Source organism: Lissotriton helveticus, chromosome 12 (assembly GCF_964261635.1).
Source record: "Lissotriton helveticus chromosome 12, aLisHel1.1, whole genome shotgun sequence".
Classification (NCBI taxonomy): domain Eukaryota; kingdom Metazoa; phylum Chordata; class Amphibia; order Caudata; family Salamandridae; genus Lissotriton; species Lissotriton helveticus.
In genome coordinates this window covers 304,439,160-304,465,178 of record NC_136073.1, presented here as the reverse complement: position 1 = coordinate 304,465,178, position 26,019 = coordinate 304,439,160, and the positions used below count along the sequence as shown (strand labels likewise).

General features: G+C 45.7%; 1 protein-coding gene across 1 annotated transcript in view; it reads right to left on the bottom strand.

The window, feature by feature from the left end:
* LOC144799451 (fatty acyl-CoA hydrolase precursor, medium chain-like) overlaps positions 1-26,019 on the bottom strand; it is a 211,976-nt gene that overhangs the window by 15,409 nt on the left and 170,548 nt on the right. The window contains exons 11-13 of the mRNA XM_078670767.1: positions 23,641-23,788; positions 6,707-6,853; positions 800-872 (exon numbers count right to left, since the gene is read on the bottom strand). Coding sequence (XP_078526893.1) covers positions 800-872; positions 6,707-6,853; positions 23,641-23,788 — 368 coding nt within the window. The remainder of the gene's footprint in view (positions 1-799; positions 873-6,706; positions 6,854-23,640; positions 23,789-26,019) is intronic.

Genomic DNA, 26,019 nt, shown 5'->3' with positions numbered 1-26,019 from the left:
GGGGATGAGTGAGGGCCTTATATGCAAACCTATAAGGATTTGTATTCTCTTTTCCATGCTCTCCTGGTTGTGATTAAAGGAATTACACTATTTTGTTGTTTAAACTATATTGTTGGGGACTAAGAGTGTATTCACTACATTTTTCCCTCCCTCTCTCTTTGATGATTGATAGGAAAACAATAACGCCATGTTTCTGGTTAATGGCACTGGGCGCCACTAACATTAAACCAACAAATGGAGTAAAAATATTTCAAACACATTTCGTGGGTGATGGAGATCTTTGTGCTCAAAAACCTTGGGAAGTGAATCTTTTATTCATTCAGCTGATCTATGTTGCAGAATCAGTTAAACCTGGAACCTAGTGCATCAATAAAATCATACTTCTAGCAGAAAAAGAAATACAATAACACCAGATGTGAAAATGTAAAAAAGGCACAAAGTTGGTTATTACCCGTTCAAAAACAACCGGCAGTAAAGGATAATAAATAAGTCTCGAACATGGGAGAGTGATAAGAGAAACCTGTGTAAGAAAGATGGCCAAAGGTGTTTGGATATACATTGAATTGCAGTAGGTCTTTGCAACAATGTCTGCTGTAAAACAGCTAACTTCAGGGAAAACGTTGTCATATTGATCTCTGTTTGAGGTGCCTAAACAGGCAACCTGTGTTGGGGATACAGGAACATAAAAGCCAGTGAGAGAAAAGAGCAAAGAGCGTCTGAAGAGTCAGGACGTTAAAAATGTATGAAGCAAATAGACTTCCTGAGTTTTTAATTTTAAGAAGCACGAAATTACCCTTACCCAGTCCTTGCAAAGTTAGCCCAGTATTTCATCATTGTTTTGCACAGGTTCTTCTCCTCTTCAGTAAAGGGACCTGAAAGGGCACATTAGAAAAACATAACTTCAAATCAAGGTTTACATTTACAATAAAATGTTGCAACTGGTCATTTCTGTTCACTTCTGTCTCGATTACTAATACAATTTTAGGTTGTTAAAATGTGCTTCTGTTTTGTGGTGTCAGTAACAATCAAGTGCCAGTGGGCGAATCCGTATTGGGGAATAACACATTAACACCTTGTCTATTCAGAGGTAGCTCTGTTTTACTGTCAAAATCCGGCTGAATTCTGAGTGCTTCAAATGTAATCAATATAATATCTTCAAACACTACAGAAGGTTTTTGTTACACGTATATGCAGATAGACCCAAGGGACCACATGGATGTATCATTGCTCCTTCCATCAGGCACACCCCACCCCTGTGCTCATTATAGAAAAGGATGTATGTCCTCTTCCAGACCCAAGGGACCACATGGATGTATCATTGCTCCTTCCATCAGGCACATCCCACCCCATGCTCATTATAGAAAAGGATGTATGTCCTCTTCCAGACCCAAGGGACCACATGGATGTATCATTGCTCCTTCCATCAGGCACATCCCACCCCATGCTCATTATAGAAAAGGATGTATGTCCTCTTCCAGACCCAAGGGACCACATGGATGTATCATTGCTCCTTCCATCAGGCACATCCCACCCCATGCTCATTATAGAAAAGGATGTATGTCCTCTTCCAGACCCAAGGGACCACATGGATGTATCATTGCTCCTTCCATCAGGCACATCCCACCCCGTGCACATTATAGAAAAGGATGTATGTCCTCTTCCAGACCCAAGGGACCACATGGATGTATCATTGCTCCTTCCATCAGGCACATCCCACCCCATGCTCATTATAGAAAAGGATGTATGTCCTCTTCCAGACCCAAGGGACCACATGGATGTATCATTGCTCCTTCCATCAGGCACATCCCACCCCATGCTCATTATAGAAAAGGATGTATGTCCTCTTCCAGACCCAAGGGACTACATGGATGTATCATTGCTCCTTCCATCAGGCACATCCCACCCCATGCTCATTATAGAAAAGGATGTATGTCCTCTTCCAGACCCAAGGGACCACATGGATGTATCATTGCTCCTTCCATCAGGCACATCCCACCCCGTGCACATTATAGAAAAGGATGTATGTCCTCTTCCAGACCCAAGGGACCACATGGATGTATCATTGCTCCTTCCATCAGGCACATCCCACCCCGTGCACATTATAGAAAAGGATGTATGTCCTCTTCCAGACCCAAGGGACCACATGGATGTATCATTGCTCCTTCCATCAGGCACATCCCACCCCATGCTCATTATAGAAAAGGATGTATGTCCTCTTCCAGACCCAAGGGACCACATGGATGTATCATTGCTCCTTCCATCAGGCACACCCCACCCCTGTGCTCATTATAGAAAAGGATGTATGTCCTCTTCCAAGCATCAATGGCAGGGCTCGTGTAGCTCCACCGTTGGGTGGCATGATCATTCTGCTCTCAGAATAGGGGCTTTGAGAACTCTGCCTGCTCTATTACAGATATACATGTCGGAAAGAATGCTTTAAAATGAGGAAAATCATGCACGCGCCTATAGAGGGAGAGTGAGAGTGAGAGTGATAGTACTGGAAGATTGATTACGTTTGAAGCGGCTTAGGTCACTTTCGCACAATGAGGTCACTGAAATGATGTTGGATGCATACATGTAGACTCTGTTGGAAGTCCACAGAATTCTCTTATCATACAATGGGTTACTTACTAGGATAAAAGGAAACAATAAGGGTTTCCAATGGCCCTGCTCTGGCTCACGTCCATTTGTTTGGAAATCATATTATCCTCATACACTAGGGCACTTTTTTTGTTAGTGAGGAGCATTATATAATGACAACAAAACGCAACAAATAATTTCATGCTTATTTTTAGTGAATTGTTGGTAGGCCACCTTCACTACCATCTCGTAGTTTGCATCAGAAAATGTATCTTCGCAATGTTATCAGCTCTAAAAATCGCATCCTTCAATAACCTTTGGTACCTTGCACATAGCACACCTACATTTTTCATTGAGTATCATAATATTGAACATTTCATATGATTGACATCCACAACTGTCATATCCCTCCTAACAGGCCACGCCTGTAGCCTGGGGTACAAAATCCAGGTTCACATGAAGGTAATCCAATTGAATATCTCCTTTTCAGAAATCAGATCCCCTATAATAAGTATTCTTGATAAATGTTACATACACCATATCATAATCCCATCAAGAAGTTTCATCACCCATCAGGTCCAAGCCAGGATTTTCACAATGCAAATCTTCTACCACCAAAGGTTTGTCATAGTGAGAAACCAACGCCAATACCCTTGCCTACTAAGGTAATCTTTGAGATTCCATGAAACAAAATGCTTCTCTACAGGCTGTACCTCAAGGGCATATTAACAAAGCTCCTGCACCACAAGAGCATCAGTTTTTTGACACAGCAGACAGTCCAATAACCCCTGTTCAGGTCCTCCCCTTTGATCTTTCTTTCGCCCTCTAGAGGTGGTTGGTGGATGGAGGATTACCTCATTATATGTATTTTTAAGGGACTGCAAAGATTGGAGTGGCAGGGTTTTGGAGGAAGGGCATGTCCCTGCAACATGGCTAGAGCCTAACAAAGTCTAAGTATTTCGTATTACCACAAACCTCCCCAAAAAACTAGCGGTCCCAGACTGCATGCTCCTAGCATAAAAATGTGGCTGAGGTGTTGTATGTGACATGGGGCTTTCTGGCAGCTGTTAATTTTTGCACGTGACACACGCAGTCAGTTTTTATAACGAGACACCACATTCATGGGGAACTCAAATGTTATCCAGAGAAATGGTGGATGTTATGTTATGTTACCAGTATTTGTTAAGTGCACGTACACCAGTCGGTTTCATGGGGCTGGAGTGGAGGCAAGTAGGTTTAGTTGCTGTTGAGCAAGGCATTAATTCTATATCTGTCATAATAACCAGGGTTTTAACAGTTTTCTGAATTTTATGTAGCTGATCTCCAGGGGGAAAGAGTTCCAGATTGTGGATGCGATGCCTGAGAATCTGGTGCCACCCATTCTGGGTTAGATCGCAGTGTGCATTTTGTGGTGTACTTCTGGATTCAGGAAGTAATGAAGGTGGAACTTTCTTAATAAGTGTTTTGAAAACCATGCAACCAGTTTTAAAGATTGTTCTTTGTTCTACATGCAACCAGTGGAGGTCTTTCATCAGGAGGGTGATGTGGCATTGTTTAAACTGTTGATATATTGATCTGGCTGCCTTGTTCTGGACAATTTGAAGCCTATAAATGTGGCATTTAGGTAGGCCCATATATGGGGAGCGACATAATCTATCTTACAGAGGACAAGGGTGATGACAACTTGAATAAGGGACTCCGGGATAAGGAATTTCACAATTTTCCTGATTCTGCGAAGCATTGAGAGGGATGAGCAATTCACTGCACCAATTTGTGGGTTCATAGAGAGGTCATCATCAATATTCACCCTGAAACTCTTTACTGATTTTTGGGAGTTAGGAGATTCCCATTTTAGGAGATTAGAAAGATGCAGTCCAATATTCCAGCTTGCTTGTAGGGATGACAATTTCGGTCTTGTCCGAGTTTAATTTCAGATGGTTGCTGTTCATCCAGTCACAGATGAAAAGCAATGTGGTTTGAAAGTTCTCCTTATATTTAGGGGAGTTGCCAAACCTGAAGAGTAGTTGAATGTCATCCTCATTGCTGTAGATTGTGCATTTCCTTCTTTTGAGTGTGTGGACTAGAGGGCGAATATATAAATTGAACAGAGGTGGGGAGAGGGACGAGCTCTGTGGGACTCCACAATCTAGATAGACTTTAGAAGAGTTATGCAAGGTTAGGAGGACAGATTGAGAATTGTCCTTTAGAAACGAGGTAATCCAGTCAAGCGCCAGACCCCGGAGCCCCGTGATCTTGGCGTGGTCCACCAGGAGGTTATGGTCTAAAGCCACCAACAGGTTGAGGGGGACTAGCGCCTGGGTGAAGCCTCTGTTGCATTTTTCACGCATATAGTCCATCATAGAGAGGATGACTGCTTCTGCGGAATGGGCTGGACAGAAACCTGCCTGAAATGGGTCCAAACATTTGAATTCCTATAGGAAGGCACAGAGTATTTGTGCTACATGAGCTTGAATTACCTTAGCCAAGAAAGGTAATAGGGTTATGAGGCGATAGTTTTTCAATGTAAGCGAGTCTTTGCCAAATTTCTTCTGGCGGGGTTCCAACATAGCCTCCTTGAATATGCTAGGTACATTCCCTAGGTTGAGGGAGGGGTTAAAAAAGGCCAGGCTTGGGTCCGGGACTTTTGAGACTACCGTTTATTTTTAACTTTAGGCAGGTAGGTATCATTTGGAGAGCCTGATTTTACTTTGAACAGCATGTCCTAGAGACAATCCTTGCTGATATCAGGTGACAGAGTTCATGTCTTTCAGGGTGATATTATTTGAGAGGCAGCTTGTAGGGATGTTTTTTTAATATCGATTTTGTCAATGAAGGAAGTATTAAGTGTGTCACAGAGAGTCTGACGGGGCGATGGGTAGTTTGACTCTGTCAGGATTTGAGAGTTTAGAGACAATTTCGAAGATCTCCTTGGATTTGTTTGTATATGAGAAGATTTTGTTTGTAAAAAGGTATATTTTGCTTACAAAGTGTGCATTTTGTATTACTTGAGGTGCTTTACAAAGATTCCCTTTGTATCCGGGAAATAATTCTTTCACCATTTACCTTCACAGTGGCGTAATTCTAGCTTGGCTAGTTTTAGGTCGTCTGTGAACCATTTGGAAGCATCACGCCACCTAACCTGTTTTGATCTACGTAGTGGGGAATGGAAATGGCTGGCACTTGTTAACCAGTCGGAGATTGCCTTTCCATATTGATTGATGTTATTATTTGGATCAGGTATGGTTGCCCGAGAGTCACAGAAGGAACTCAGATCGACCCATGACTAGCTCCTAGAGAAAGTTCCAGGATGAGGTGGTGGTTTTTGGGGGGACAATTCAGTTAATGAGAATTTGATATGATGGTGGTTGTGACCATAAGCATGGGGATACTGTAAGGTAGTACAGGAACAAATGCTTAGTCCAGACTTGGTCTGGCCCTTGATATGTGTGGGAGTGAGCACATGTTTGAGGTTTGAGCTGCTAAGATGGATGTACGTCATGACAACGCGGGCTTTTACACCGCACTGCCATTACGACGCATCCATTACAACGCAAGTCGTTACAACGACTTGCGCTGTAGGTGCTGGATTTTGGAATAGTATGATTTCCTATTCCAACTCCAGCCTACGCAACAGTAGGGAAGGTGTTGGAATAGTAAATCTACTATTCCTTAGTATCTAGCGCCATATCGTTGTAACGACTTGCGTTGTGATGGCAGCGTCGTAATGGCAGCGCGGTGTAAAGCCCGCGTTGTCATAGCTGTCTCCCGCTAAGATGGTCGGAGAAGTCCATAGATAATTGTCCTCTTAAGCACAGATATGCACAGCAAAATGCTAATTGTCAAGCATTTAAACTCATCTGGAATAGAGCTGCCAGCAAATATGTATCTTATAAAAAAAATAGGCAAGCCAAAAGTACTAATTAGGTGGTCGGGATCACAGACCGGGTGTCGGTCAGTCCAATGACCGATGCAGTATCGGGCAGAAGTATCATTGAATTTCAAAAATTGGGAAATTAATGAAAAATATCTACTGGAATGCACAAAACATAAACATTACAAGTAGGAAATCATGATTTTAAGCAAAAACTGGAATCTGCTTCTGATGTAAAATGAAACTATGTCTTACCCATATCGAAGTCTCCATCAATGAAGGCTCCACCAAACACAAAACCAAGCTCATCTGAATGATCAGCTTTTACAAAGTCTGGTCTCAGGTTTTGAAATTTATCTGGCCGATGCTGAAATTCATAGAAGTAGACTGGAAGCCCAGAAGCTGATAAACAGAAATAAACATTCTCAAAACCAATATTGTCAAATTAAAAAACATCATATTATTTATTATTTGTCAAAACATAGCTGAAATTCATCTTATATGGCTTTGGTTTAATTGGAAATGAGAACTTACCTAATAAAAAATTAGAGATTTTCCAATTGGTAAATGCCTCTGAAAAGTAGTACAACACAAGCTAGTTGCTAAGGTCGGTATTCCTATGGGCTATTTTCTCCACTTAGTAATATAGGCCAATGTGCATTGACCACTGTAAAACAAAAGCCCTTTTAAAGCAAAAAACGTTTAACAAAGTATCTTGTTTTCACAAGAATTTTGTCGGATAGACGAACACAGACAGACGATTATAAATGAGGTCAAGTTTGAAAGGCCATTCTACTAGCAGAATGTACTGGTAAAACATACTAAGGCGAGTAAATAAAAGCAAGGATGAATACCAAAGAAATACAGAAAACGGACACTGCTATTTTCACAGAATATCTGGAAAAAATGCCCTACCAAGTGAATGTTTTTGATCTGTATTTTTAAATTCTGGTGAGTTCGGATGACTAGTTCTGATGTAGGACTTTGATGGTTCGTTGAGCGGGTTACATATACACTAGATTAGAAAGAACAATGATGTTTAATGGTGTCAGATTCCTTTTTGCAAGTCAGCTGCACAGGTTTCATTAAGGATCCCAGATGCCCGCCATCCTGCTCCATCAACTTTTGTAGCATCACATATTATCTCCAGCTCTGATGGGTTTCTCGCAGACAGTTATTTCTTAGAAAAGGCATTTCTTGTTGTTGTTGTTTTCTTTTATCTGTGGGAGTGCTTGATGAATTTGCCAAAAACGTTTCTTTAAAAGTGCATCCATTTTGCGTCCTTCATGGTTTAGTGCAGATATGTCAAGTAGGGGCAAGAAAAAAAGGTTGTCCCAAAAGGGTGATTTCGCATGTTTTTTTTTTGTAAACATATTTTTATTGCAGAATCAGGAATAAACACATCCAACAAGCCCACCGAGATACCAACGTCATCCATCATACAGTACGACAGTAACACAATACACAGCCATTTAGCCCACATCCCGGAGGTTGGGCGGCGCTTCAATGAGACAGTCCACTGGAGGTACCTCGGTGCGTGCCCCATCCGGGGCACAGGTCAAGTGTAGCACCTCGTTTCTGCTTTTGTCCCAAAACAACCAACCCACTCTCTCCATCTAGTCCTAGGCCACACCAATGTCATGTCATTTAAGCATCACGAGTACCCACCCGGGCCTTCCAGTTCCGGGAGGTTGCCGCTAGCCGGCAGACCACCCCCTCCTACAACTCCCTCCCAGTGCCCCCCCCTCAACTGCTGCCAATGCGGGTTCCCCTATCTCCTTCCTACTCTAAGGTGACCACTATCAGGAAGTCTCGACAAGCAAGTAGTCACACGGAATCCCAGCCTATAACTCATCAGTTTCTTCGCCTGCAGTTAGGTAGTCCCTTAACGCTTGCACCACCAGCTCCCAAGACCGTGCCAGTTCCAGACTCTTCTCGTTACCAGTTCTAGTCGCCTGGCGCATTCGTAACACACTCTCACAACCCGACCACTTCACCAGTTCATTCCTCCACCTCCGTACAGACGGCCCCTCTTTGGACTTCCAATGCCAAGTGATTTCACGCTGCGCCAGCATCAATCCCAACCCAATGAATTTGCTTGTTACCTTGGTTTTTTTGGTGTGTGGGAACCAGAGAAGCAGGCAAGCGGCCATGTCAAAGTCTACCTCCCGATCCGTGACAGTATTCAAAAGGTCCCCTACCTCAGACCAGTAGTCCCCCAATTTCGGACAACCCCACAGCATGTGGTCAAGATCCACCTCAGGTTCTAGACATCGCGGGCACATGGCATCAAGCACCTGGAAGTGTCGGCGCAACCTCTCCGGGGTCAAATATGCCCTATGGAGCACGAAAAAATGCACCTGTTGGAATCTCGCATTCCTCGTCCCCTTCCAGGTCCTGTGTAGCACCTGGCCCCATACGGAGTCCGGAATTTGTTTACCGACGCTGGTCTCCCAACGCGACTTCAACTCAACTAACGGGGCCAGGCCTTCATTTAACATCCTATTGTGGAGGCATGTCACCGCCTTGACGGTGCCCGCTGCCATCACCACATACTGGCACACCAATGTCACCTCCGGCTCAGCCAATCCACCCCCCCCAATGCCTCTGCACAGCCGCCACGACCGCCGCATGCAACAGGAAGGTACCACTCGGTAGACCGAATTGCTCTTGTAAAGTCTGGAACGGGGCCATCGTCCCGTCCACATAGAGGTCTCCCACCATCTGCAAACCCAGGTCCTCCCACTCTAACAACCGGGACCAATCACCTCCGTGCGGTAAGGCAGTGAGCATTCCCAGCGGAATCTCCGGTGCGTACGGCCGGCGCTTCCCAGCCCTCCTCAGGTTCCTGTTCCAACACAATCTAAATGTCCTTTCCTCCATCGTGAGGTCGCTATTAGCCAGTCTCTGTTGCATCACGATAGACGACAAGACATGCCTCTGAACGCCGATCCCCCGGCCATCTTCAGGCCCCCTGAATTCTCTGGCCACGTTCTGCGTCAGGACCTGGAGCTGCGCAGCCAGATAGTATAGCTCATAGTCGGGGACCGCCATCCCTCCCTCACATTTGGGTCGCATCAAGGTGGCCAATGCCACCCGTCGGCGACCATGGCCCCAAAGAAAGCCAGTCACCAACGTCCTCAGTTCTCGAAAGACACCCTGCGGTATCCACACCGGCAATGTTCGGAAATAATAGAGGAGCCTCGGGAGTGCCACCATTTTCAAGAGTGCTACACGGCCCAGGACAGATAGCGGGAGAGAAGCCCAGAAGTCCATGCTGCCTCTCAGCGCCCGAATACAGCGCCCCACATTCCCCTCAAGGAGGTCTGCCGCGGCATGGAAGATGCGCACCCCTAGATAAACAAAACAAGAGGGTTCCCACACTACCGGCCTTGTGAGCGGCGGGCAGGGCGTGGCCTTCCGCAACGGAAACACACAAGTCTTAGTCCAGTTCACTCTGAGGCCCGAAAGCCTCCCGAACCTACCCAACATGTCCACCGCGCCTTCTAGAGCCCTTCCAGAGTCCGCCAGGTACAGCAACAAGTCATCGGCGTATAACGAAATATATTGCGAGTCAAGGCCCTGCGCAATCCCGTCGAAAACAACGCCTGTTCTCGCCAGCGCCGCCAGTGGTTCCATCGCAAGGGCAAAGAGCAGAGGGGAGAGCGAGCAGCCCGGCCTCGTGCCTCTACATACCGGATAGACCGAGGAGACCAAGGTCCCCAGCCGCACCCGCGCCTTAGCCGACGAGTACAGCACTCTCGTCCAGCCCCGGAACCCTTCCCCAACTCCGAACTTCAACAGCACGCCATCTAGAAAATCCCATTCTAAGCTATCAAATGCCTTTTCAATATCAACCGACAGCACTACCGGGCCTGGGTCCGTCGTGGCAGCACTATCAATGACCCCAATCAGCCGACGGATATTCATCGAAGTGCTCCTAGAGGGGATGAAACCCGCTTGATCCCTATGCACTAAAGAGGTCATCAGCGGTAAAAGCCTGGTGGCTAAGATTCGGCTCAGAATCTTGTAATCGACAGTTAACATAGACAACGGACGAAAAGAAGAGACATCTAAGGCATCTCTGCCCGGCTTCAGCAGGGGCACAACCAGCGCCTCCGTCATAGAGTCAGGCAACCGCCCCAGGTGTCTCGCCTCCGCATACACAGCCTGCAGTCTGGGCGTCAACACGTCCATAAATGTGGCGTAGAACTCGATCGGCAGTCCATCCACCCCAGGGGTTTTGTTCCGTGCCATATGACTAATCGCCCCTCGTATTTCCGCTAGGGTGACGGGGCCCCCCAGATCCCGGGCGTCCTCCTCACCCAACATCGGCAAAGGGATCTGATCTAAGTAATTACCAATGTCCGTGGCTTCCACTTCGAGGTGGCTGGCGTACAGACCCGTGTAGTAGGACTGAAAGCGCCCCAGGACCGCTGATTGTGAGTAAACCACCTCCCCATCCTCCTGTCGCACACTCATGACCGGACACCCTCTAGGGGACGGATCTGCCAACTTCGCAAGGAGTGTGCCCACCTTATCTTGCTCCTCATGCACTTTCACCGCATACAACTTATAATCATAGCACCTCAATCTCTCCGTCTCAGTCGCTACCACCTCTTTCGCACGCAACAAGCTGTCTTGCAGCTCCGGCTTCTCGGGTCGTTGCTGTTCCACCCCCCTCAGCAAGTCCTCCGCCTTCGCAAGGTCATTCAGCACTGTCCCTCTCACAGTCAGAAACCGTCCCATACATACCCCCCTCACCACCACTTTCATCGCATCCCATTCATTCGCTCTCGTTGCTGTCGACCCAGCATTGACCGTGAAGTAGTCGTCTATGCCCTGACGGACCGCGTCACAGAACGCCGGGTCTTCCAGCGTCTCCGGACGAAGTCTCCAAGTAGGGACCGCCGATCTCGCCCGCTGCCATTGCACAGAAATCAGCAGTGGGTTATGGTCCGAAATGGTCCTAGACAAATACTCAGAGTGAATCACCACATTCGCCAGAGATACGCTACACAGCACCGAATCCAGTCTAACATGCAGATCATGCAGCGCTGAGAAGTAGGAGTAATCTCGAGTGTCAGGGTGCTGCGCCCTCCACACATCCACCAAGCCCCACCTCTCCTGCCAATCTCGCCTATGGGTCGCAAGCCTGCGCACTGGGGAGTCCGCCAAAGGCGGGTGTGACCTGTCCATCAGTACATCTGAAATGGAGTTAAAATCCCCCGCCAGTAATATAGGGCCCGCCAAATAATACGCCAGTGAGCGTGACAAACCCTCAAAGAAATGCGCCTGATCAGCGTTGGGGGCATAAATGTTACACAGCACTACTTCCCTACCACACAGCCGTCCTTCCACCACCACATAGCGACCTTCCGGATCTATTCTCTGACTCGTGACCTGGAACGGCGTGCCCGCTCTGATCCATATCAACACCCCCCTGGCAAATGCCGAGTAAGTCGTGCCAAACACCTGACCCCGCCACCGCCTCTGCAACGCCCCACATTCTTGCTGTGTCAAGTGAGTCTCCTGAAGCATCGCTATCTGAATGCCCCGCCTCACCAAGTAGGCATGTACTTTGTGGCGCTTAACCATAGTTCGAATACCCCGGACATTCCATGTGACACATTTCAAGTTAGGTAACGTCCCCATAGAGCAACAATCCCAACAGTGGCGCATGCCAATAAATGTGACCCGCATCGCAGCAATTGTACAACCCCTTCAAAACACACCCCATAACTCCCACCCACCCCCTCCCCAGGACAGGGCCTAGTAACCCAGCTTCAGCCCCGTTCCAAACCTCAAACACCCAACACATCACACTAGTCTGTAGTCGACACCACAGAAGACCTTAAGGGTCTGATGAGGACTATGGAGCCCCAAACCAGGACGACAGAGCAACCACCCCGCGCCCACAGCCCCACACTGCTAAAGCAGCCCCATACCTGGCAGTCCAATAGAAGGCAGGAGTGTCCAAGCCTTACAAACAGTTCTGCGGCCACGAGCCTCACCCATTGAATATACCATCTGATGTTTGTGGGGTAACCTCCGGCCCCCGTGCTCCCCCCACCTCCGAGTCTTCATCACCGGTCTTCTCCCCTTCCTCCTCCGAAGCCGGACCTCTGGCGGCGTCTTCCCGTTGCGAGCCCGTGATGGTCGCCGTGGCCTCCAACGCACTCTGTCTATCGGCCAGCATTTGCGCCTCTCGCTCGGCCCGTTGGCGCCTATTTCGGGAGCGGATGCGCTGCGACTTCCTGACCCTGACCGGCTGCGCTCGATCCCTGGCGGGCCTGTGCGCCCGATCCGTCCCCGCACGATACAGCTCCAGCCAGGACCATGCGTCATCTGGTGATTGAAAAAAGTGAGTTCTATCATCAACGATAATCCGCAGCTTGGCTGGAAATAGCAGGGAGTATGGAATCCCTTCCTCTCTCAGCTCTTTCTTCACTGAAAGAAAAGAAGCCCTTCCCCGCTGCACTTCCTGCGTGTAGTCCGGAAAGATCGTCACCTTGCTGTTTTCCACCTGGAAGGGCCCCTGGATCTTGCCCTTTGGATCAGCAGATCCCGGTCCTTGTAGTGCAGCAGTTTGACCACCATCGGTCGGGGCGGTCTGCCCTCCAGGGGCGGTTTGGCGGGCACCCTGTGCGCTCGTTCCAGCGAGAAGAAGGGGGACAGACCTTCCGGCGCCACCACTGTCCGAAACCAGTCCTCCATGTAGGCCACTGCGTCACCCTTCTCGACTTTCTCCGGGAGCCCCACCACCCGCACATTGTTCCGGCGGTTGCGTCCTTCCGCGTCCTCTGCCCGACGCTCCAGGATCACCAGGCGACGAACCACGTCCTCAAGGGTATGCTCCGCAGTGACCACGGCCGGTTTCAGCTCCTGGAGCAATTGTTCGTTGGATTTCACCCTGTCAGAGAGCTTGGCGTGGTCCGCCCTCAGCAGGCCCAGCCCCGTCGCCACCTGCGCTATGTCTTGGTGCAGCTCGTCCTTCATGGCGGTGATCGCAGCCAATATCGAATCCAGGCGGACATTCAGCCGTTGCTCCTGCGACGAGGGCTCTGTCGCGAAACCGTCCTCAGCTCCCTCCGACCTCCCTTCATTATGCGCTGGTGCCACAGCGACTCCAGTCCCCTGCGCGGCCATCTTGAGCGCGGGACGCCGAAGGTGACCGGCGGCGATGGTTCCCCCAGACGTTCCGAACCTGGGCCTGCCTGGCACCAACGACGAGACAGCTAAACTGGCGCAGAGCTCCCCCCTCCAGGGCAAGCTTGGTTATGCGGAGCCAGTCGTCCCACGCCCCCTCTCAGCCGCCCGCTTCCGAGATCGTAGGCCCCACCGAACAGGCGGGCAGCCGTGAGTCCGTACTCCCGGGCAGATCAAGCCCCCTGCCCCTAGCAGCACCAGGTTCCGTGCGTCGCAGCCAGGGCGACCAAGCTTCTCCGCCGTGCTCGGGCGGGCCCCTGGTCAATCAGTTGTCCCAGCAAGTGGCAAGAGAGTAGCACGTGGTCCCTTGCGCGGAGAGGGTCAAGCTAGAGCTGCAGGAGGCGCCCGAAATGTAGCGCCAAGCAGGGACAGGCAACCATGTCCGCTAGGAAGCAGGTCACTCCACTGGCAAAGTACAGGGCAGAAACGGTGGGCTCGTGATGGGTCTCACGCACATCCCAAAAGGCACTGCCAGCAGACGCGCCCAGCGCCCAAAGTCCAGATGCAGCCCTCCTTGCAGCGCTATGAGCCGCCCCTAGTTGGGCAGGAATGGTCCGGCCACCCCGGTCACAACGCACCACACTGTGCCGATCCGGTGCACTCACGCTGGTCACTGGGTGGGGCCTCCCCCGGCGACCGACCCTCCAGCCGCTGCTTTAATTGAAGTCTTAACCATACCTTACCTTGCAAATGTCAGTGCTGCTTGTGTTTTATAACCCAACTGTACATTAACTGTGATTTTATGTGAATTTCTGAGGTTTTGTACATACAATAAAGCCAACCATAAATCCACCTTGGCTATTGGTTTTTCCATTAATGAATATATTTTAAATTTATAAATATATGTAAAATGTTTTAGTGATTTTGTTACACAAAATGCAGTGGTATAAAACCCCACATTTAAGAGGGAGCCATGGAATACAAGAAATATGTCAAGGTTGCTAGTGAAAGATGGATTACATCATCATAACGACTACAACCAAACCACTCTGAAGAGCATTAACATTGTCAGGGTGCTAGCATTATGCAGCATGGAAGATCAATTGGTCATCAACGTTATCTTAATTGCACAGCAAGAAAAGCAAATTATGTGGTACATTTTGAAACAGTTATATTTTTATCTATTTAAAACAGAAATAGCATTTTCTTGTGAAATTTGCAAATGTAACAAATTAAGTTGCAAGTTATGTGGCAAATGCAGTAAACCCATAATCATGTAGTAAATGCTGAAGCCACAGAATTGATGAAATATATTGACCATCGCCATAGCCCACCGTTTTATTAAGAATTTAGTGAAGAAAGATAAACAAAGCTTAAACGGTCCCATTCCAATCAGTGTGTATGGTTAGCTTCACTTTGAAGAAAGATCTTTTTCAACATAAGTGCTTCAAAACAAAAATTTTAATTTCACGATTACCTTTGAAATACGAATTTCATCTTCTCAATGATAACCCCAAACCACTCTGCCAAGCTTTACCTTGTCTGGTAAATTGGATTCTGCAGCATGGAGGACAAACTTATGGGGTAAAAAATTAAAACTATAGGGCACATACTGTGAAGAGAACAGCATTTGCAAGCTAGCTACCCAAAAAGAAACATTTATTTAGCAAAATACATAATGGGTAACATTCAGTCCTGTGGTTATTGACATTATCAGAAACCCTCAATGGGAATATTGGACCATAGTAGGCAGTTACCCATGTTATATATGCCACCACTGTGCGGATATAGTTTGGACCTAGTTATCATGGGAAGAGTGTTTTTTAGTTTCTTAATAACTTTAGTGCAGTTTGAAGAATCTTCACAAAATTTTCCCCCCCAAAACGTTTAACCACCTATGGTCCTTCCCTGAAAGGTTTGGGGTGATTCGTCAAGCGGGTGCTAAGAAAAAAAGAGGTTCCCAAAATGTAATTTCCATATTCAATTTCCATGGGGATTTTTGAACAGTGCTACATGTGAAACAGCTAAACAGAATTACAAAAGCTTTTGCAGAAAGCTAGATATTTGCCCAGAAAGTCTGCTTTTTCTGATTTTATGTAGATGTGCTCAGTATTTTTTGAAAAATTAAAGTTACAAAATGTATAGCTCTGACGGTTGGGTATGAAAGAATGTTATGGGCATGCAACTTCAAAGAATGGGGCAATCTGCTTTGCTAGAAGGGCCTTCTTTCCTGTTTACCATCTGGCTCATGCAGGAGCAAGAAGCTCCTGTGGGTTCTGCGAGAGCACCCACTCTGATTAGATGGCTGCAAAACCAACAGAACTGTTTTGGCTGCCATTATGGGACTCAGGGACTTAGTCCCTTGTGTCTTGTAGATGAAACATAATTAAGGTATAAGGGGGCAGGGTAGTGATACCCTGACCCCCTGGCCCTTGTTGTGGAGGCCTATGAGGGTCCGCATCTAGGATAAAATTTGAACAAAATGTTTTTGTAGGGGGTTACGATCACACAGGTCTCTCTTGGGAGCCAACGCTGCCTCTGGGTTTCCCATGAGACTCTCGCACGAGCACATGCAGACATGCTGGCTCCCGAGAGATTCTTGCAAAAGCCCCATAGAATAAAAAAAGGGGGGTGGGCAAAGGTTCAGCATGGGCCTGGCCATATGCCAGACCCTATGGTTTAGCATAGTTTAGCATGGTATGAAATATTACTTTGGGCCATATGTATCAAGGAACCATTTTGCGATTCTTTAATAGCGATTTTTAAGAAATCGCTATTTCAGAATCGCAAAATGGTATGTATCAAGAAAAATGCAATTTTTTAGTGATTTCTTGATATTCGCAATTAAGGAATGCTTTGCCATTCATTTCTATGGGCCAGGAGGCCCATAGGAAGGAATGAGAATTTTCTCTCAATTTGCGATTCGCAATTTGCTAATCGCAAATTGAGAATAATTTCAAGGGTGCAGGGGTGTCCAAAGGACACCCTGTTGCACCCCTGAAATAAGCATAGGTGCACATGTGGTGCACATACATGCCCTAAGGGCATGTATGTGCGTCACATGGCACTTTGAAAAATGCAAAAATGTGCATTTTTCAAGGAATTCGCAACTTACCACCATCTAGAAGTTGGTGGTAATTTGCAATTCCTTAAGGCCATTTAGCAATTTTTTTGCCTTCTTACATTGCATTTAAGGAATCGCAAAATTTGCGATTCCCTAAATGCAATCGCAAAATAAGGAATTGCAAATTTTGCAATTCCTTATTTTGCATCGGGATTTCCTTCATACATATCATTTTGGGAATTTGCATTCGCAAAGGCCGAAATTCTGCGAATTTCGGCCGTTGCGAATGCGAATTTCAATGATACATATGGCCCTTAATGTTTTTAAAGAAAAGTCGAAATTCACTACAGAAAACAAAATTTAAAGTGAAGTTGTAGTTGAGTATTGTGATAATAATCTCAAAAAACAAACATTCTTGTTGATCTGTTCTGAGGCGTAGGATGTTAGTGTTAATTACCTCACGCAGACTTTGGCAGGGCCAGTAATGCCCTACAGCAAAATACCCTGCTTTTCTGCTTCAGAAGTGCACTGACTCTTGGGCTCTTCTGCTTCACCATATTCACCATAACATGTTAAAAGTCTTATCATCTATCTATCTGCTGTAGGATCTGGGACCAGGATTGTTGAGTGGGTAATGGCAAGTTCGACCCTCCCCCTCCCCCAGAGAGTGAAGATCTCAGGGACATACTGTTGTCAATTATTGCTTTAGCAGGAGATGTGGCCCCTTCATTTCTATATGTGCCTCTTTCTTGCACCCTAAAGGTGGATCTGCAAGTAACATTTTAAGTTTTGTTGAGGTGCAGGCATCTTCCTTGCTGCTGCTGTTTCGCCATTTTTCCTTTTTATGGAGCAATCAGGTTCTTTCAACAATGTATTTAAATTCGATTTAATTTTCGGCACTGGTAAGTCAGCTGTCCTGTTTTCTTTCATACAGCTGCAGTTACGCTCCCCCAGATTGTGGAAGATTTTGCTGGCACAGTCCACCAGAGAATATGCAGCCACCAAGCAGCATCACCCGCACCTTACCTGGAATAATCTGGGTTGATCACTCAGCTCCTTTGGCACAAAACTGTTTCCTCCAGACAGAGAGGGAAATGGAGCTTCACAGCCACAAAATGCTCATTTTCGACTAGTTACTCTTGCTTCGCACCAAAAGCCTCCAGGCATCCAGAGTGCTGGTAGGATGTTTAAGTGTCTTCAATATCTTTCCCGGGTCTTGGTGCCTTGGGCTATGATGTACCAATATGCCAATGTAGTGGCATCTCAGGCCCACAACCTCCAGCCTCTCAACAGTGTCTCCTTCAGAAGACTAAAAAACTCAAAAGCTCAGGGCTATGTCCCCACTAAGGAGCAGACAAACTAAGTGCTGACAGCCATGTTGGAGCGAGGAGGAGTGGTCATAGGCCGCTCACGCGCTCAGGTGGCACAGACAAACTTCGCCATCCCCCACACTGAGTGCTATCTTATTTGATCAGATTCCATGACATGCATTAACTTTTAGGCTAGGAGCTGTGCTATTGGGCAGCTTTAATCCTTCTTGGTTACCTGTACCCAGAATGTCAAACAAGGCCGTGTCATCTGCAAAGTCATAAATTGAACTGTAGGGCCCATAGACTCATCACTTTTTCCATCCTTGTCCAATATATTACTTTGTTTACTATTTGATCATCCATGATTTCCAAGTTTCCATCTGACAACACAGAAACACATCTTATGCTCTCAACTGATCACTTTCTATCTTGAAAAATTGTTGTCCAATGTTCAATGCCTGGATGACTAAAAACGTTTTACAACAAACCTCCTGCTACACTGAGGTCATTGCCTTTGGAGCCAAGATCAGAAGCCTGCTAAGAATAGCTAAAAAAGCGAAAAACATTGCTATCAATCTGAACAATGGTTTGATGTTGCTCGCTCAAAAGATAGCAAGGTTAATCCCACCATCTCCCCCTATAAACTGTACCAGTCCCTGTATCACATTACAGGAGAGTAGAAAGGCCCTGTTTCAAAAAGGGGACGGGGGGGTTAGGGTTAGAGAGAGATAGATTGGTACTCTTTTCCAGGATGGTTGCTAGAAGACCCAGATTGAACTCACTGAAGTACAAGATGGCACAAAATTGTAGAGACAGTGAATATGGAATAACGAAGAAGGAGGTCTATAATATTTGAGTATGATGACATAAATTTGCTACGGCTAGTGCAGTGTTAGCGGAGGCGTCATTGTAACTAGCCCACAGGCAAACTTGGAAATTTGTCTGAGAACCGAAGATGAGTTGCACACCTCTCTAACAGCAGGTAACATTTTAGCCGCCACACTGAAGAGGAAACCTGAGGCCAAGACCAAAAAGCAGGCTTGTAGTCCTCAAAGTCTATTCACAGGGGAAATCAGGAGTAAGTGAAAAAACTATAGCGAGTTGAATACCAAAGTCAGTCCAAGACAAGAAGAACTGCCATTTCGTAAAGCGCTTAAACTTTTCTTTTTGGTTAATCGCCCCCTCTGACAAGATCTAGTATCCTGAGCATTAGCGCCGGGACACCCCGTTGGGGTAGCTGCGCGCTTTACAAAATACACAAATAAATAAATAAATAAGACAAAACAAGGGTCATCACAAGGAATAGGGAGTAAGGAAACTGAGTCAGCAGATGAAGGGAAAAAACAACGAAGGTAACAGAATGAAATTACTAGTGCAAACTACAGCATAATGCAGAAGAGTCGAAACATCAATGTTGCCAGACCCAGTCTTTAGCGTTTATTAACCTTTTAAAGGTCTTTCTTTCTGACCTGAGGCCACATTAGGCACAAATTGTCCGTCTGCATATTGTATTGTGACCTTTTTGTTGTGGAAAATCATTACTTAATAATAATCTCAATTGTTTTGAATTTTCCTGTGGGCAGTTTCTTTATTTGCATTTTCATTTATCTTGTAAATTTGTGATACATATGTACATTACCTCCTGGAACCTCTGTAACTTCTACATGCATATATAATACTAGCTTATCCGTCGCGCGTTGCTGCGATCTCAGAAGAAAGGAAATTCAAGGAAACTTGTTATGAGAACATTCAATTTACATTGTGTCTTTTTTATTGAAACTTATTCATTTTAATATGGAAAACATTTCAAAGTGTCGTTTTAATTCTATTTATTTGAGTGCTTGTGGATACACGATATTTTTTGTTTTTCCGTCTGGTGCGTACACGAATAAATCAGAAGGTTTTCAGACGCGTGAGCTGGCCACGTACAGTTGTCCATGTGAGAAGCACGGATTCTCCAAATGGAGTCCACACACTTGCAGCGATTGTCCTTGTGCTTTGTTGATGGTCATTGCAAAAGAGAGTCGCACCGGAAACTGTAAACGTTTGAATTCAAATGGCATATCTGTTGGGATCATTGGAATATGTGACAACAGTACATCTTCCCCCTTGAATTTCCCATTCAAAATTGTAGCTTCGATGACATTTTTAATCATCTTTTTCACCGAAAGTCTTGTACCGTTGCAAAGTCGTGGTGGATTGATGTTTCTGAGAAGAATGATAGGCACACCAATTTTCAATGTCAAAATGTGCGGTGGCATACCGGGCAAATCCAGTGAATTCAAGAATTCCGTTGGGTAATTGACAACTTCGTCTTGATTCATCACAATATCGATGGACTTATACATTGTCGCTTCGCCTGGTATTCCGTTTTGAATGCTGAAATTGATGGCATTTACATCGTTGTTCGTAGCTGCTAATATAGCACGTGCACAGAGCCACTGATGATTTTTGTAATTCCGCGCGATATTCTAAAGATTATGAGGGCCCTGGGGGGCGGATATTTTAAAAAAAATTATGCCAGAAACCTTTGCGGGAGTATACTCAACTACTTCCCAAAGTTTCATGGCGATCGGATGAATGGTGTAGTAATGCATAAAGGACAAACAGACAGACAGACATACATTCGTTTTTATATATATAGATGGTGCGGAAGCAAAGAGATTCCCTCATGTGCATGGGGCCACGCCCCTATGCAAATGAGGGGTCACCCTCTGATGATAGCGCTGGTGCTGTATGTGGACCAGTGTTATCTGTATAACAGAAAGAGTTACACAAGGGTCTGCGGCCCCTTCTGTAATATCCGTAAATGCCCAATTCGCCCACAGTGCACTTTTTATAATACAGCCCCAGGAAGCTAGCTACCGATCCTCAGGTGTCTTGGGGTAGCGAGTTTCAGACCTGACCGGGAAGCTCACGTCTTCCATGACTATAGTTTTCATTGCTCCCTCTCCCATCTTCTCCACGTTTCCTGACTCTTATATGGCATCTAAACTCAAAACCTGAAACTTGGACCAAACGGTAAGTCGGTGGTAAACATTTGTTTTTCTTTGAGGAAGTCCAGGCTCTCCTCTGAAAAAAAACACTTTCAGTGTGTCAGGACTACACTTGTACCAACTGCTGTAATGCCCTTTATGCAGATCTTCTTGAATCATAGGCGTAGCAGATTTAATAAGTATGAAACTCTGTACTATATCTAGACTAGCTCATGGAGCCCATGTCTAAACAGCACGTTGTTCACAGCACTGTCTCCGAGTTTGGACTGCGTTCACTTTAAGTCTGTATGTCTGGACAAGCTGGCTCCCACTTTTCCTATTCTTGACTCCAAAATCTGCCCCTACTGTCCCTCCTGTAAGTGTAAAGGTAAGGACTTCCTGAAGCTCATCATGCAAGGTTGCTGGCTGCTCCGTCTTCTATCAGGCCTTCTATGTAGGGACCTCTCTGACCTTGACATCCAGCTCTGTAACTCTCTGACTGACTTTAATTGAAATTTATAGACCAGTCTGTTTGGCTGGGCAGTATATTAAGTTCAGCACCAAGAGACTCTGGTGGGCGGAGTACACTACATAAGTTCTGTTAATCAGTCAGAAAGTAATAATCAACTGCTTCAATAAAGCATTAGGACCCTGAAAAGGAATAGTCAGATATATGTACCAGGATACAGAGTGCTGGAAACCGAGGGGCATATTAGCAAGAAATAGCGCTATTTATCGCTAAATACGCTTACCGCATTTTTTTTAATCGCTGCCTATCGCTGGATATTTTAGCGGAGAAAACCTGCTATTAGCAACGTTTTTCTCCATTGTCACGCATTAACGCCAATGGAGACTTAACCTGAGAATCCACCACCCATTAGATAAACAGGTAAGTCATGTTTTTAGCAGGCGTTAGATTATAGCGATAATTGCCCTTAGCCCGATTTTTTTTATCGCTATGCCTGCCTTGCTAATAGCTGCTTTCAGTCGCTAACAGTTTGGGTACGCCCACTTTGCATGTCATTAGCGATAAATATTGCTGACATCTAAAGCGGGCCCTAAACCGGTCGCTTTCGCCTAAAAGCTGTCGCTAACTGCTGTTAGCAACAGCTTGCTAATTGGGCGATAAAAATATCGCCGCTTTAGCGGCAAAAAGTGTCGCTAAAGCGGCAATATTGCCCTTGCTAATTTGCTCCCATGTTTCCGCCATGAGGGTGCACCAAAATCTAGCTGTTCCATGTAAATTCTCAGTGAATTGAGATTAACCATGCACACCCTATGTTTTTTCAGGTGAAATTCTGCACGGTATACCCTTTTCTGTGGGGAATAATGTTCCAATTTGCCAGCTGCTCTGAGCTGGTTGTAAATGGAGTGGTGAACCGGTGCAGGGTGGGGGGGAGAAGGTTGCTACTGGGGGGGGGGGACATCGGAGGAGGCTAATGTAAGGCAGGGGAGTGGTTCTCTTCTCCTTGTGCCTAAGAAGACTGAGGGCTGGGGTCAAGGGCAGGGATGTAAGAAGCTATTGTGATCCAGGAGTCCAAAAACCTTTTGTGGGGCCCATAGTTGGTTTCTGAACCAAGAACCCTCTCTTAATTACATAAAAAACAAATATGCTGGTGAAAAGGGAAAAGTATTTGAAGTCACCCAGGGATATTGAAGCATTTACCATGAAGAAGCATGTCTGGCAGGCGTTTTTGCATTGCATAAATACATGATGTAACTGGGTCATGGCGCCCCAAAACATGCAGGCCCCAGGGCAAGGAACCCAGGCCATTCCACTGAAATTGTCCTGGTGAGGGGACTGGTCCAGGTTGCACTTGCGGCCCGATCCTCATGAGGCCTGACAGGTCAGATTTTGCGGTCAGTAAAATCAAACACTGTATTCCACACAGAGAAACTCTGGGCGTGGATAATGAGGCCAGTTATAACTAGGCAGCCTTGTATCCACTGAACTGATGTCATAATACAAGTAATGCTTCTTTTGCTGTCTTGTTTGAATTGTTTAAATATGGCTGATTTTATGTCAAATGGCGAATGATTGGAAATATAAATTACGCAGAGTACAAAGCACGACTGCAGACACACAGGGGCAGATTCACAATAACTGGCGCATCCCTGCATATCAGCAGGGATGAGCCAGTTATTGTGCGCCATGCCTCCGCCACCATGGATGCTCCGCATTTACAATGTGGCACACCAAGGGGTAAAAATGGCACAGATCTGTGTCGTAAAAGCAGCGCATTGCTGGAGTTGCGTCGTAAGAGCGACGCAGCTCCAGCAATGCTCTGGGGGCCCTATTCTCACAATGCTGCGTCAATCCTTATGCCTGCTTCAAGCAGGCGCAGGGTTTTGTCGCAGCATGGGCCCAAAAGTGACTGAGTGAAATCTTGTACATTTCACTCAGCCACTTTTAGGAGGCGTTCCTGCGCCGGAACGCCCCCCCCCCGTGCACAGGAACGCCTCCTTCTGGCGCAGGGCTTTACAACATGACACATCTCCCAGATGCGTCACGTTGTAAGTACTCCGCACCGTGGCGCATCTTTTGCGCCGCCGCTGCGTCACAAAAGTGATGCAACGGCGGCGTAAAAGGGGCGCAAGGGGCTTGTAAATCTGCCCCACACAACATTGTAGTCTACATTAATGAAAATGTAAAAGCGGTGTACACTGTGAATGTTTTACATGGAGACTTACCTCTGTGATAATTTGCTGTTTTTATTGCCTGATAAACAAACATAATATCTTCGAGCAACTGAAAGTAACCGTCTCTCAGGATGATGGGGTCCTGACTGTCACCCAGATATTCTTCAATTACCAGCGGTAAAAACTGTGGCTTTGATCCCTGTAAACATGGCAACAAACAAATTATGAGCGATTCACCAACCAGAATAATTGACATTTTGTGAATATTAAATCACTTGTATATCGATTTGGATCATGAATGTGTTAAATGAGGATGTGTTTCAATTCTTTTTATGTTATTAGTTTTCGATTTGCCATTTTCTCAGGTCATGTAAACTAATCAATGATGTACAATTCTAAAAAAAATTTGTATAGAAATACAATTCGAAACTATTCCTATTGTGAATTTCAAAACTGTTTAAACAATGTGACAATGCCATTATTCCGCAGGAATATGGAGCGAATGAACCTTCTACAAGTACAACTCAGTATCGGACACACAAACAGAGCATGGCTCAGGTCCCGTATTCCCAATTATAAAGCATACTGAGACACTACTCCTGTTATAGCTCTTCCCATTTGCCGGCAAACCTCCTTAATTGAAGGCAGACACTTCTCAGATTTAAAAACATGGATAGAAGTTAAGACTGCAGCAGATTTTGACTCCCACATGAACCTATTATCAATCAATTTGACTCTGTAAGCCATTTGAGGGATGAGACTGCCCTTTTAGTTGTGTTTTTCAATGTATGTACAGGCACCAAGCTAAGTATTCTTATATGGCACATTTAAGGTTCTGTAGTGCATGATGTATTTGTTAGATTTAAACAGCAGACACAGGAGAGACTGGAGAAGCTGATTATTCACCCAGAATCCTCAGGCACCAGCTGGCAACTGAGGCGCACCAACATTCGAAGGTGAGCTTCACTCTAACATACCAAGGCAGGGATGTACCAAGGAGGGAGGGAAGGAGGGGTGGAACAGATAGGGAGAGAGAAAGGGAACAATGCAAAGCAGGTGAGATTGCTAGCTATAAACCCGATAGATTATACATGTGGATTGCAAGACATTAGATTACAACAGTATTTTTTGTAAGTCTGGAAATAAGGGCGAATTTAGATATTGGTTGATCAGGTTCCGTTGTCACTTTTTCGACGATCTCCCGTCTGCCAACTTGGCGGTCTGCCCGCGGTATTTAGATGTTGGCTTGTCCATATACAAAAGACTGCCACAGTCCCGCTGACTCTGCCAGGAATTCTCAAACATGTCGGCGGCGGTATGGGCAGAGGCAGCTGTCGGCGGGACTACAGCCCAGATTCCTGTTGTCCGATTACAATGTGCCTCACCTCCATGGCAACTGTGACAGGAATCCCTCCTACTTCGAGTTGACGGAATCAAACGAAATGAGGTGAAAACATTTTTTCTGCATCCCGCCTTCCGTTTTTGTCTTGTAGCCCATTGTCCAGGTCCCTCCTTGGGAAACAACCTTTACAACGCAACTTTTACAACGCACTACCATTACAACAAAACTTTTACAACGCAAAAACTTTTACAACGCATACCATTACAACGCATGTTTTTACAACGCAAGTACTTTTACAACGCATGCCATTACAACGTAAGTATTGGTAAGTATATAATTATATTTAATATTTTATGTTTTTTTTTTTTTTAGTTTTCAGTTTTTGGGTAAAGGGGTATTTTTAGGGTTCAGGGTCAGTTTTCAGTTTTTGGGTAAAGGGGTATTTTTAGGGTTCAAGGTCAGTTTTCAGTTTTTGGGTAAAGGGGTATTTTTAGGGTTCAGGGTCAGTTTTCAGTTTTTGGGTAAAGGGGTATTTTTAGGGTTCAGGGTCAGTTTTCAGTTTTTGGGTAAAGGGGTATTTTTAAGGTTCAGGATCAGTGTTCAGTTTTTGGGTAAAGGGGTATTTTTAGGGTTCAGGGTCAGTTTTCAGTTTTTGGGTAAAGGGGTATTTTTAGGGTTCAGGGTCAGTTTTCAGTTTTTGGGGTACAGGGGTATTTTTAGTGTTCAGGGACAGTTTTGGGTTTTTGGGGTACAGGGGTATTTTTAGGGTTCAGGGACAGTTTTGGGTTTTTGGGGTACAGGGGTATTTTTAGGGTTCTGGGTTAATTTGGGTTTTTTTGGGGTACAGGGGTACAGGTTAAAAAAAAATTAAATTAATTAAATTAAATTAAATTACATTATATTAATTACAATTAATTTAAAATAAAAAAAATATTATATACTTACCAATACTTACGTTGTAATGGTATGCGTTGTAAAGGTATTTGCGTTGTAAAAACATGCGTTGTAATGGTATGCGTTGTAAAAGTTTTTGCGTTGTAAAAAATTCGTTGTAACGGTATGCGTTGTAAAAGTATGCGTTGTAACGT